Raw genomic sequence first — 13,551 nt, 5'->3', positions numbered from 1 at the left:
TTAAATGAACCTGTGGTTCTTTTAGCCGTGGCTAGTGATTTTCTGGGCAATAGCCACTGGGTTAAATGGCTTCTGCCCGGCCTGACACCATTTCCTGTAGCAAAGGGGAAAGGGGCCATTCAGAGCACAGTGGCTGCTCTAACAAGCAGCCACCATGCTTGTGCCCCAGGGCATCTTGGGATGCAGGGGGTGGGGAGTCCTACCGCTCACAGCATCTCCCTTGACACCACTGCTAGTGTAGGTGTGCGGTGCAGCAGTGGATAAGTAGAGGATAAGACCTAAGATAGACGTATGAAAGACCTCAATGCCTTGTATAATCTTTGAAACCAGCTGACAGCTGGAGCCAGATTTCCAGTCACAGTATTTGGGTTATTTTGGTCAAAGGGGGGAAAAAAGCTTTAGAAACCTAAAGCTTTAGTATAAGCACCCTATAGTATACACAGCCCTGTTCATCATGTCTCCAGTGTGGTTGTCTCCAGTGTGGAGACACAGTAGGTTAACTGTACTATACACAGTAGGTTATATTCAGACACAGTAGGTTAACTGTACACTGTCTCTTTAAGGATAGCCCAGCCTCCAACACTTCCCATTTCATCCCCATGGGCTGGGAATAGGGTAGCAAACTCTGGCTGAAGCTATTGTTAGAGATTTTGCCCTGCGAAAATTTGCCCAACCTTTTTCACAATATTGGGCCATTAAAATCTTCAGAATAATTTTCAGTAGTAATCGAGATTGGTGCATTTTTCCTGGAGACTCCAGGCCAATCCTAGAGGGTTGGAACTCCACCAAAGAAAAACACTGCTGTAGGCCTGTGTAAAGAGCCTTGCCAGGGATCTGTATACAATCCTGCTAACCAATGAATTATGTTACCCTTATCGGGGTGAATTCTGAATCCACTGATCAAATTTCACCAGACAAAACTCATGGCATAAAATTGCCAACCATTTTCCTTCATCTTTTAGTTATGAATTGGCTTCTTGTATTAGAGGGAAAGATAAATGCAGAATCCACAACAAAGCATAACAAAGCACGCGTTCGTCGGGGGAGGCCCGTCTGTGGCTACCTTCAAGTCATTTGGTGGCCTGCTCAGTTGTTGCTCCGAGGCTTTGGAATGCACTTCCCGTTGACATAAGACTCTCCCCATCGCTAGCATTTTAAAAAAGATCTTTGAAGACTCATCTTTTTAACCAGGCGTTTTAACTTTTGTTAAATATTGTAAACTGATTTTGTTTTAAGCAGCTTTTGGAGTTTTAATTGATTTAAATGTTTTATTTATTTGTATTGTTGTTTTATAGTTGTGAACTGCCCCGAGACTTTGGCTTGGGGCGGTATATAAATGTATTAAATAAATAAATAAATAAATAAATAAATAAATTTAAATGGCTAGAGATAAGCCACATGTAGGCTGGATTGCTTTCTCACTTCTTACTCAGGCTGCAATGGTATGCAAACTGACCTGACAGTAAGTTTCGATTCCTCCTCCAAATCTTGGATGGAACCCTCGGTTGCAAGTAAATTATACTTCAAGGGTCGGGAAGCTACAACGTGTCATTCGGTTTGGGACACTCGCTCAAACTGGAGTTGAGGGAGGAAGCTCCTCCCACCCCTGAAATCCTATTGGCTGCTACAGTTTTCCTTCAAGGGCCAGTGGAAGCCCAGCCCACACAGCCAGTTCTGATTCAATGGCATCCGCTTCTGAGTAAAACTACAATGGCTATTTGTATTCCGCTGTTCAACAAATGTACTCAAAGTGGTTTTCATGGAATAATAATAATAAATGAATAAAGATGGCTTCCTGTCCCCAAAGGCTCACAATCTAAAAAGAAACATAAGATAGATATTAGCAACGACCACTGGAGGGATGTTGTGCTGGGATTGGACATGGACAGTTGCTCTCCCCCTACTTCGTATAAGTGAATTGCCACTTTAAAAGATGTTCTTTGCTCACTTAAGAGGGCAGTAAATCTTGTGCAAGCATCCAAAATGCAGAAATTGAGGCTGTTCACACAAGCAGCCCTACTGGGATAGGGCTGCTCATGAGAAGTATCAGGATCCTGGCTCATCCTGGCACTGCCCCGCCAGGTAGCCCAGAAATTTCCCCTAGGTTATTGCCCGGGTAGAAGGGTGCAGGCACTCTTCTACCGGGGATCCCAGTTGTGTATCCACATGGGCTGCCTGCAGCCTGAGCAGACACAGAGCCAGGTGCCTAGAGCACTTGGCTTGAGGGGGAATCCCCCAATGCACCACGCTCCTCACCCAGTGCATTGTGGGATTTCTGGAGACCAGGCAGCATTTCCCCAGTGATGGCACTCACCGCTTCAGCGATTGTGTGCGTGGTGGCACGGCACAGAGCTAAAGAAGATCATGTGGGGGAAGGTAGATATAGTCCTGCCTGTCCCCCCACCCCCCAGCCCTCTAACCACCAAGGATTTTGGTCGTGTGAACAACATTATTTTCAAAATAGTATGCTTGTGCAGTAGCTAGGAAGCTAATGTATTGAGATGTTCAAACTGCAAAAATTTGAGACTTGCAGTCTCATATTGATATGGATACTTGCAGTCTCATGTTGATATTTGGGACTGTAAATATCACTGTATTATGATATATTAATATCATAATATAGTGGGGCTGGATGGGAGCATTATTTTGGGCAATCTCCTCTTTCCTTTGGAGATTCCCAAAATTATGTCTCTCAAAGCTGGGAGACCATTAGAGACAAAGTTTTGGGAAACACTGGTGGCTTCAGGGGGAAGGGAAAATTGCCAAAAATCATGCCCCCTCCTTTTGTGACAGAAAATCCTTGCACAATAGTGCAGGATTCGTCTAGATGTCGGCCACTAATTCGGATGTCGGATGAATAATGAGCTGCAGTGTTAACAAGCTGCAGTGTTGAGATCCACCCCCCACATCTTATTTTCTCTGTTGGTTTTTCAGCTATGGACAGCCAAGGTCACTCGTGAGATCTGCCGGCAAAGGGATTCTGCTGTGCTGTTTCTGTGTTTTTGCTGTGTTGTGTTGGGGCTGCCTCCTCTTTTCTGGCTAATTGTAACATACTTTTCACCTGGGTTTATTGCCAAGAGGAGGAGTTGGTAGCCATTACACCTATAAAGCCTGGGGTGCAGCCGATGATACAGCTGATGGTGGGCCACTGGGCGGGCCACCTGTAGATGTCTGCTGAAGCCAGCCACCAAAGGGAGCCAGCCTTTGGGGCTGGCTTCGTGGGTGGGGCAGAGGGCTGAGCCAAGTTATGCTGCTGCTTTGGGAACTTCTCTGTGCAAGTATGTGTTTTGGTGAACCTGGAGTTGTGGGGAGTGTGTTCACTGTCCCTGGGATGATTCCAGTGGTGGGGGGGAACAGAGTAAGATGTGGCATTGGCAGGGTAGCAGGCCATTACGGGGAAGGGAGGTCAGAAATTTAATAGCTGTTACCCCTTCTAACTTCCCTGCTAACACTTTGACCTTGGGGAGCAGAACCAAACCCCCGCAGAACGTCACCTTGCTTCTCTGTAATACCAGGTCAGATCAAAATAAAACAGAAATAATCCATGATTTGATTATGGATGATGGAGCTGACCTGGTATGTATTACAGAGACCTGGATGGGGGAGGCTAGTGGTCCAGTATGGGCCCAGCTTCTCCCACCAGGATACCCTGTTGTAGAACAGATGAGAGGACGTGGGTGGGGAGGAGAAGTGGCTGTTGTTTATAAGAATAATATATTCCTTCCTTGTTAGGGAATTGGCCTATACTGAATATGTATATCTATGTCTGGAGACTAAGAATAGACTGGGACTTCTGTTGATGTACTGTTCACCCCGCTGCCCAATAGAGTCCCTGACTGAGCTGGCTGACTTGGTTGCAGAGCTGGTGTTGGAGTCTCCCAGACTGATAGTTCTGGGGGACTTTAAAGTTTAATGTTCACTTTGGAACCAATTTGACAGGATCAGTTCAGGAGTTCATAGAAGCCATGACAACTATGGGCCTATCCCAGGTGGTCTTGGGGCCAACGCACATTGCTGGTCACACTTTCGATTTGGTTTTTTGCTCGGATCAGGAAGATGTTCCATGGGTGGGGGCTCCTGTGATTTCCCCATTTTCATGGACAGACCACCACCTGGTTAAGGTTGGACTCACAGCCTCAACCCTCCTCTGCAGGGGTGAAGGGCCTATTAGGAAGGGCTGCCCCAAAAGGCTATTGGATCCCATAGGATTCCAAGAAGCCTAAGAAGGCTTTACGGTTGGTCCTGCCAGTGATTCTGTTGATGCCCTGGTTCAGACTTGGAATAATGAACTCACTAGGGAAATAGACATGTTTGTTCCTAAGCACACTTAGGAACACACTTAGAAGCACACTCTCTGGCCCACTTCTGAATTAGCCCCTTAATATATGAAAGAACTACAAGGGCTGAAGTGGCAAGGTGGACAAATCAAACACAAGTGGAGAAAGACTCAGCTCAAATCCGACAGACTACAACACAGAGTGTATTTGAAGATCTATTCTCTGGCAGTGCATGCAGTTCTTTTCTGTCCACATTGCTTCTGCAGGCTCATGTCTAGTAGAGTTGTCTAGGGTTGTGAGAGGACTAGTACATGCCCCTCCTCCCCTGAATATGTATTTGGATCCATCAGTTACCCATTGTGACTTTTTAAATTAATTTTGACAGATAACATCTCTTGTATTTGAGCTGAACTAGACTCTACAATTACCGCAGGGTCTATTGTGGAGGTGTCCAGCAGCTCCTCTTGTGTGGTTAAATTGGATCATTTTCTGCTTGTGCTTCCCAAGGATGTGGACAAGATACTTGGGACACTGCGCCTTACCACCTGTTCTCTTGACCTTTGCCCAAAATGGCTTACAGGATCTAGCAGTGAGGTTATTGGAGAGGGTCTTGTTAAGATCATTAATGCTTCTCTGAGGGAGGGCAGGATGCCTCCTTGTCTCAAGGAGGCAATTATTAGACCACTCTTAAAGAGGCCTACATTGGATCCCTCAGAACTGGGCAGTTCTAGTCCTGTCTCCCATGGTTGGGCAAAGTGATTGAGAGGGTGGTGGCATCTCAGCTTCAGGCTGTCTTGGAGAAAGCGGATTATATGGACTCATTTCAACCTGGCTTTTTGGCAGACTATGGGGTTTAGACAGCCTTGGTTGGACTGTTGGATGATCTCCAGTTAGTAATTGACAGGGGGAATGTGACCTGATTGATCCTTTTCAATCTCTTAGTGGCTTTCAATACCATCTACCATGGTATCCTTCTGGAGCACCTGTAGGGGTTGGAAGTGGGAGGCACTGCTTTTCAGTAGTTCCGTTCGTACCTCTCAGGTAGGTTCCAGATGGTGTCACAAAGAGCAGCACCTGTGTGTGAAGGAATGACCAGAGGGTCCCAAAGAACCCTGACCCCCTCTTGCTCTTGCACACAACTGCCTGCACTGCCATAGGATGTGCAAAATTTATGAGGGCAAAATGTCACTCCAAAGCACACTGGGTGATAAGAGGGTTACTAGAGCAGAAATAGTGGTTCTCTGGTTCTCTTATATGTAGCAGGGGAAACAGAGCAATTGTCCCTAGATGGCACAGTATCTCTCCAGTGGCTGCTTGCTGGTGTCTTTTTTGTGTCTCTTTTAGACTGTGATCTCCTTTTGGGCAAGGAACACTATTTTCCTTTTATTTGCCATGTAAACCATTTTCAGAACTTTTTTTTGTTGGAAATGTATTTATGTATTTTATTTTTTTAAATTAGATCTGTTTTTAAATTTTAGCATAATATTTTAATTGTGTAATTTTTATAGTCCTGTTTTAATTTTTTTTTCTATGTGTACCGCCTTGTGATTGTTTTTAATGAAAGGTGGTATATAAATTTAACAATCAATCAATCAATCAATCAATCAAGTGTTGTCTCAATATTTATAACAACAATACTGACTGACATCCAGACTAATGCTGCAGTAGTGCAGCAAACAAAGATATACCCACACAAGAAGGTCCCTTAATGAGTGGATGTACCAGGTTGCTCAGTTTCTTGCACAAGTATTGTGCTTGGACAACAAGGATAGCAGATAACTTTCATAATTCCCTTCAACATATGTACACTGAGAAAGAGGTTTCACAGCAGAAGGCATACCACCAGTGGTGAAAGCAAACCTGTTTGCACCAGTTCAGCACTAATCTAGAACTTCAACATTATTCTAGAACGTAAGTTCCCAAAATAGTGGAACTAGCTAGCGCAATATCCTTGTACTAGTGCAACATGCTAGCACTATTGTAGCACTAATCTACTCCAGCCAACAACAACAAGAAGAAGTAATAATATATCAGAAGTGATCAGAATCTACGTGAATTTTTAAAGGATTTTAGTTTTATTTGGGAAAGGAATAATAGTTGACTATGCATTGCTTAAGAAGCAGACTAGAAATCATCCATTAGAAATAATTGAGAATTACATCTCAGCCACCTGTCTGTAAAATTACAAGACGTCTCTTGGAACTTGGGCTGATCTAGTAGTGACAGGAATAAATGTGCCGTATCATCCAGAGGAGCCATAAGTGGCAGATTAGTCTGGAACAATTGACACACACCAGGGGACCCCTGCAAGTGGTCCCACCCACCCTGTTGAGAAGGAATCTTTCCACAGGAAGAAAGTGGGAATTACACTGACTTGAATAATGAGTTGTGCAGAGAGAGGGCTGAGATAAGAAGCCTTTGCCTACAGATGTGCAAGTCTTGAAATTTGCTCACTTATTTTAATATTTTTATGACATGTGTGCTTAGTACTACCTCATTTATTTGAATGATCTAAGCAGGTTGGAATGTTTGTGTGAGCAAAATCTTGAATAGAATGCTGTTTGAATAAATGGAAGATGTAGGTATGCTACACCTTTATACTGAGTCAGATCACTGGTTCATCTAGTTTAGTATTGTCTGCACTGACAGCTCTCCAAGTTCCCAGGGATAGAATTTTTGCAACTCTACCTGAGATTGAACCCGGGATCTTCTATATGCAAAGCATGTGTTTTATCAATAATCTCCAGTCCCTCCCCACACAGAGGCTCTAATGAGGTTGTAATGATGATGATGATGATGATGATGATGATGATGATGATGATGATGATGCCCTAGTCTCCCAGTCACAGAAACACCTACCATCACAGTTACAGTCAGTGTTTGCCTCTTCAGACAAACACTACTGTAACCATTGTTAATGAAACTGCTCTGGGATGATTTGTGAACACTCTTAAATCTATGTTTGGGCTTGCATGGGGAAATTAGCTTAGAAAGGACAGTTTCACATCAGATTTAATTTGCCCAATCAAATATTTGGACTAAGACAAGATTTAAATTTCAAAATCAAAAGAATATATTTATTGCAGGACAGCTGGTAGAAATGTGTGGTTAAACCAATATTACTATCAAATATACGTTTAACTGCATTGAGGCGTTTTAGCTTAAAATCCTAATGCCAATGCTTTTTAACATCTACATGAAACCGCTGGGAGAGATTATGGGGGGATTTGGAGCTGGGTGTTACCAGTACGCTGATGACACCCAGATCTACTTCTCCATGTCAACTTCTTCAGGAGCTGGCATATCCTCCCTAAATGCCTGCCTGGAAGCAGTAATGGGCTGGATGAGGGAAAATAAACTGAGGCTGAATCCAGATAAGATGGAGGTACTTATTGTGTGGCGTCAGAACTCTAGAGACGATTTTGATCTGCCTGTTCTAGATGGGGCCACACTTCCCCAAAAGGAACAGGTTCGCATTCTGGGAGTATTTCTGGATTCACATCTCTCCCTGGTTTCTCACATTGAGGCGGTGGCCAGGGGTGCTTTCTATCAGCTCCGGCGGATGCGCCAGCTGTACCCGTTTCTCGAGATCAGCGACCTCAAAACAGTGGTACATCTGTTGGTAACCTCCAGACTTGACTTTTGTAATGCACTCTACGTGGGGCTGCCTTTGTACGTAGTCTGGAAACTTCAGTTGGTTCAGAACACGGCAGCCACGCTGGTCTCTGGGTTATCTTGGAAAGACCATGTTACTCTTTTACTGATGGAGTTACACTGGTTGCCAATAGGTTTCCAGACAAAATACAAAGTGATAGTTATAACTTATAAAGCCTTAAACGGCTTAGGCCCTGGGTATTTAAGAGAGCATCTTCTTCATTTCAAGCCCCACCGCCCATTGAGGTCATCTGTGGAGGTCTGACTCCAGTTACCGCCAACTCGTTTGGTGGCTACACAGAGACGGGCCTTCTCAGTCACTGCCCCGAGATGCGCTCCCTGCATCTCGCTCCCTGCTGGGATACGATCCTCCTCATCTCTGGCAATTTTCAAAAAACACCTGAAAACCCATATTTTCGCTCAAGCTTTCTCAGCTTTCTAATACTTTTGGGTTTTTATTTCTGGTTATTTTTAAATTGTTACATTGTTTTTAAGTTTTTGTATATGTTTTAAACTGGTTTTATGTTATTGTAAACCGCCAAGAGACAAAAGTTTGGGGTGGTATAAAAATTTGATAGCTAGCTAGCTAGCTATCAAATTTGTATTTGATAAAATCTATCTATCGATCGATCGATCGATCGATAGATAGACAGACAGATAATTATATAAGTTCCTAGGCAGGCAAGAGAAAGAGGCTTTTAGAGAGAGAAGTGGTTGGATTTAAGGAAGGGGAATTGAGATCAAATTGGGCCCAGTGAAGGGCAAAAGCTCATATCACCTGATCTGGATGAAGGGGTCCCAAGGCTCTTGGAACCACTGAGGGACCCTGTTCCTCTGGGACAGCTCGGGCAAAGGCAGGTGCAAGGAGGTTGGAGGGGTTAGTCAGTAGAGGTGAATCCACGAAGATGCTTCCTCCATGGAACAAGCCTCCTAAGTTAGCAAGGAAAACTGGGCAGATCAGGCTGGGCAAGAGAGCCGATCTGAAGGGTGGCATGAAGTACTGCACATAGCCTGGCATGGCCCATGAACAGTAAATCACCCAAGCAGCTGGTGACTCCAAGGTAGTGGGTACACAAAGAGAACATTGGATCATGAAACTGGGACTTCTTATACCCAAAAACATATCCAATTGACCTTTCTTGTTGGATAGGTGTGTTGGGTGGAACCGACAAGGATTCCATTGTTGCTGATCTCTCTTCCTGTGTGTAACAATGTGGGAATTGCTGAGGTATGCCAAGGCTTTTGTCATGAAAACAGAGTGCATAGACGTGAGAAGAAGAAATCTGCATGGATGAAGAGTCCAATAATCCAATCTGTACTTTTAATGGATGCATCTCTTAGGTCTTTATCACTGACTTAACCTCTTTTGTGATGGGGTAGATCTACCTCCACAAGCCATAACTGTGTCCTTCCTGCTGATTAGCTGACTGTTATCCTTTGTGAAAGTTGGGGATGGGGAGGCAGTTCACTCTGAGCACAGAGTGGCCTTGGCAGAGAGTTAACCTGCTTTCAGTTAACTTCTGGGGTCTACTTAGGGTGTCCCAGCATAGGGAGGGCATGCATCTGCAAAACTTCCAGTTTTGAAAATCTAGGGGCAATTGTCCCACTGTCACTAAGTGACCTGTCCCCATGTGTTCCTTCCACTGTAAAAGGAGTAGAAACATTAATGCTTGGGGAAATGTTGACTTTGCCTCAGAACTTTGGAAATATATTCTTAGGAGAGACATTTTCCAGCTACATTAGTGTACATAATGACAGTCATCAAGTGGTAACAGATATTTTGGTAAAGGCTGACCTACAGACAAGTTCACAGTGTTTAAATCTTTCAGCCTCCAGTTCTGCAGTGGCAGAACTCAAACAAGACTGTTGCATCAATGATGTAATTCACCATGAAGTAAAAGAAATAGGGACACACATCTTAGTGTGTGCTGTAAGCTACACCACACAGACAGGTGAGAAGATGTACTTCAGAAAGTTCTTCAAATTTCAGGTCCTCAAACTCCTAGATGTGAAAATGAAATTCTACAATGCTGAGACTGATGAAGTCTTTTTGGAAGCTCAGATTCAGAACATCACAACTTCTCCAATGTTTATGGAGAAGGTGTCATTGGAGCCTTCAATGATGCACAATGTAGCAGAATTAAATGCTGTTGGCCAAGGTAGAGAAAGCTTGTAGAAAGCATTTGAGAACCCACCTCTTCACCCGAGCTTTTTCAGTTCATTTTAAGGTTTTAATTTGTGGGTAATTTTAAAATTGTTAAATTGTTTTTGTATATATTTTTGTATATAGTTTTTGTATATATTTTAACTTGTTTTATGCTATTGTTAACTGCCCAGAGACAAAGGTTTGGGGCAGTGTACAAATGTGATGAATGAATGAATGAATGAACGGACGAATAAAGAGCTCACAATGCTGTGAGGCTCCTGAGCATGTCAAGAGTGAGATCTCCAAGCCTGGAGACTCAAACACAAACAAGGGGGCTCCTGGGAGCCAGCAGAAAAGCATTGGTAGCAAAACCATGAGCAGCACAGCAGTGACGGGGGTGGGTGGGGTTGGGGAGTATTGTACATACCTTCTTTATTTCTCAAGCAGTTATGTAAATCTTGAAATTTAGTCATGTTTTGGTATTCAGAGGCCATTCATAATGTGATGCCCTAAGCTGTAGCTTAGGTAGCTTGTGTGTAAATCCAGCACTCCTACCAGGTTTGCAACATTGCGGCCACATTTGTACATAATGCGGAACCGAAGTTGAATGGGATGATGGTTTCCCTACCATTTTGTTCTAATGCATAGAACTCCAGTCCCACTCATCCAGCAACCCAAAGTTTCACTCAGCAGATTCCAATTTGAACCCTTGGTTTGTAGTGAGTTTTGCTGCTCATAACTGGGGTTCCATTCCCCCCCCCATTACATCTGAATGCAGTAGTGGAGGCTGCATTCAGTAAGATCGGAGTTGAGAGAGGAAGCTCCTCCATATCTGCATGTGTAATTGGCTGCACAGGCTGTCCTTCAAGCAAGAAGGAAGCCCTCACAGCCAGTCCCCTCTCCTCTCTGCAATCTCCCTGACTACAGAGAGGCTGCTCTTTGTTTCATCTGAATGCAGACAGTAGGGATGTGCACGAAATTCACTCAAATTGATTCACATTTGAAACCATTGTAGATTTGCTCAAATTGATTTGAATTTGCCCAAAGTCAAATCGGATTTGGTCAGATTCAATTGAATTTGATTTGACTTTGGGTGAATTTGAATTGATTCAAGCAAATCTTCACTCTATTCAATGGTTTCAAATTTGAATCAATTCGAATTCAATTAGAATTGATTCATGTGAATTTCATGCACATCCCTAGCAGACAGGAGTGCGAATGGGGTCTGCATGTTGTCAGCCCTTCTATATTTGAGACATGCTCCTGGCAAACCTAAGTTAAAATACAGTACTTTAAATACTGTACCATTTATTTCAGTTCAAGACTTTTCGGCATGATCTTAATTCTCCCTCTGAAATCAATAGAATTTAGAAGGCATTAATTCTGGATGGACCATGCCCAGATTGGGAAGTTACCTCCTGCTGCAAAATCTTTCAATTTATTAGTGCTGGATTAATGGCCAGCTATGTCTAGAGGCCCTATAAAGCGTAAATTACCTTAGTCATTTCTAAGGCAGAATGTCTGTGAAAATGAATTACTTACAGATCATAAAGGGAACCACCTTTTCAGAATTATTATAGATTGGCTAAATATCCGCAAAATGCAGGGGATGGGTTTGGCAGTGTTAACATTTGTTAATATTCACCTAAAATGCTTCTGGCATACTCTGAATGTGCAGCAGAAAAATCAGTATGGAACTGGGGTTTGTTGTTAATAAAACTTAAAAAGAGCAGCTTATGGTCTTTGATAAACTATACATGGCTTGCCCTGCTAGGCTCTACACACATTTGTAGGAGGAGAACATATGGAAAGATACAAGAAAATGAAAGACCAGGATAATCTTCACCCATGATCTTGAGACTGTTAATTGAGAATGCAAAGATTTAAACGTTGACCTATATCATGCACTTCAAAGAGTGACACGAGAATGAATAAGTTGTCAGGACAAATATTTATGCTCCTTGCCCATGCAGTTTCTTCAATTTTTATATCAAATTAAGCAGTTTGGTTATGTGTGCGTGTGTGTATGTATACACACACAAGCACACACACATATTACTTACATGCTGTGCGGTGAGCTGCAAATCCAAGGGAAAGGATTCAAGGGAAGTGCAACCCCGCCCAGAACTGGTAGCATCTCCTCAATCTAATTGGCTCTCCTACTGACCAACATCACCTTCATCTTGCCTGGATTCAATCTCAATTGATTAGCCCACATCCAACCTATACCGGCTGATAACCCCCAATTTAGGATGTCTACTGCCTCCCTAGGATCAGGTGGCAAGGAGAGGTAGAGCTAAGTGTCATCTGCATATTGCTGACAACACAGTCCAAGTTCCCAGATGACCTCTTCCAGTGGTTTCATGTAGATGTTAAACAGTATGGGGGACATGCAGTAAAAGAAACAGAAGTTTCTGTCATCATCTACATCATAAACTAATTGCTTAATCAATTTAAAATTCAGAAATGTTGATCAATTTCCCAAATTGGTTACACCCATAGGATATGAAGCATCAATATTGCTTTGAAAATGAATGGGGAGATCTAGCTTATTTCTCATGTGCAACATTTGTATGTGCAGGAAGCAGTGTGCATGGGAGGGGAAAATAAATGTGGTAGTGAGCTAGATTGTCCCCAAGCTTGTGTGTCTGACTTAAAATTTTAAATTTTTACTAGCATGACATTAAAAAAAGCAAACAATACAAAGAACTTTGGCCAATATACAAAGAGCTACCTTAGACACAGCCAAGCATTTGTGCATTGGAATTTTTTCCTTTGAAGAGCAGAAATCACCCAAGGACAAGGCTACAATTGAACAAGGTGGCAGCAGGGGTGGGGGGACACCAATTGTTCCTGAGGGAGTGGAGCCTGCTGGCTGGGTAACAGCTTGCTCTTTCTTCTCCCACTCATGCTTCTGGGAGAGGAGTGCTGGTCTTGTGGTAGCAAGCATGACTTGTCCCCTTAACTAAGCAGGGTCTACCCTGGTTGCATATGAATGGGAGACTAGAAATGTGAGCACTGTAAGATATTCACCTTAGGGGATGGAGCCACTCTGGGAAGCAGAAGGTTCCAAGTTCCCTCCCTGGCATCTCCAAGATAAGGCTGAGAGAGATTTCTGCCTGCAAATATGGAGAATCTGCTGCCAGTCTGTGTAGACAATACTGAGCTAGGTGGACCTATGGTCTGACTCGGTATATGGCAGCTTCCTATGTTCTCTGAAGAAGAAGGGGGGCAGGGCCCGTTTTCACTTCCCCCCCTTGGGAGCACTCCAACTTTGTTATGCCCCTGACATCACACCTTATTCCACACCCTCCGAATAAGGCTTGCCATGTAACCTCATGTTTGAGTAAGAAAGATTTGAAGGCCCCCTTGGGCCTGCACAACTATTATATTTACCTGAAAACAAGACTAGTTTTTCCCCCAAGTTCTTTATGTTAGAAATGGTGTGGGGTATGTGTGTCATCTTAAATTTAG

The 13,551-nt window shown here is 43.4% G+C and overlaps 1 protein-coding gene across 1 annotated transcript; it reads left to right on the top strand.

Moving 5' to 3' along the window:
- The first annotated feature begins 8,836 nt into the window (after positions 1-8,836).
- On the top strand, positions 8,837-10,107 carry LOC128350613 (trafficking protein particle complex subunit 13-like). The gene is made up of 2 exons (XM_053309006.1): positions 8,837-8,928; positions 9,549-10,107. The coding sequence occupies exons 1-2, from the start codon at positions 8,837-8,839 to the stop codon at positions 10,105-10,107; spliced, it is 651 nt and encodes a 216-aa protein (XP_053164981.1).
- The last annotated feature ends 3,444 nt before the right edge of the window (positions 10,108-13,551 follow it).

Source organism: Hemicordylus capensis, chromosome 3, assembly GCF_027244095.1.
Source record: "Hemicordylus capensis ecotype Gifberg chromosome 3, rHemCap1.1.pri, whole genome shotgun sequence".
NCBI classification, from domain to species: Eukaryota; Metazoa; Chordata; class Lepidosauria; order Squamata; family Cordylidae; genus Hemicordylus; species Hemicordylus capensis.
Note: the sequence above shows the minus strand (reverse complement) of the source record. Positions and strands in the feature narration are given on the sequence as shown.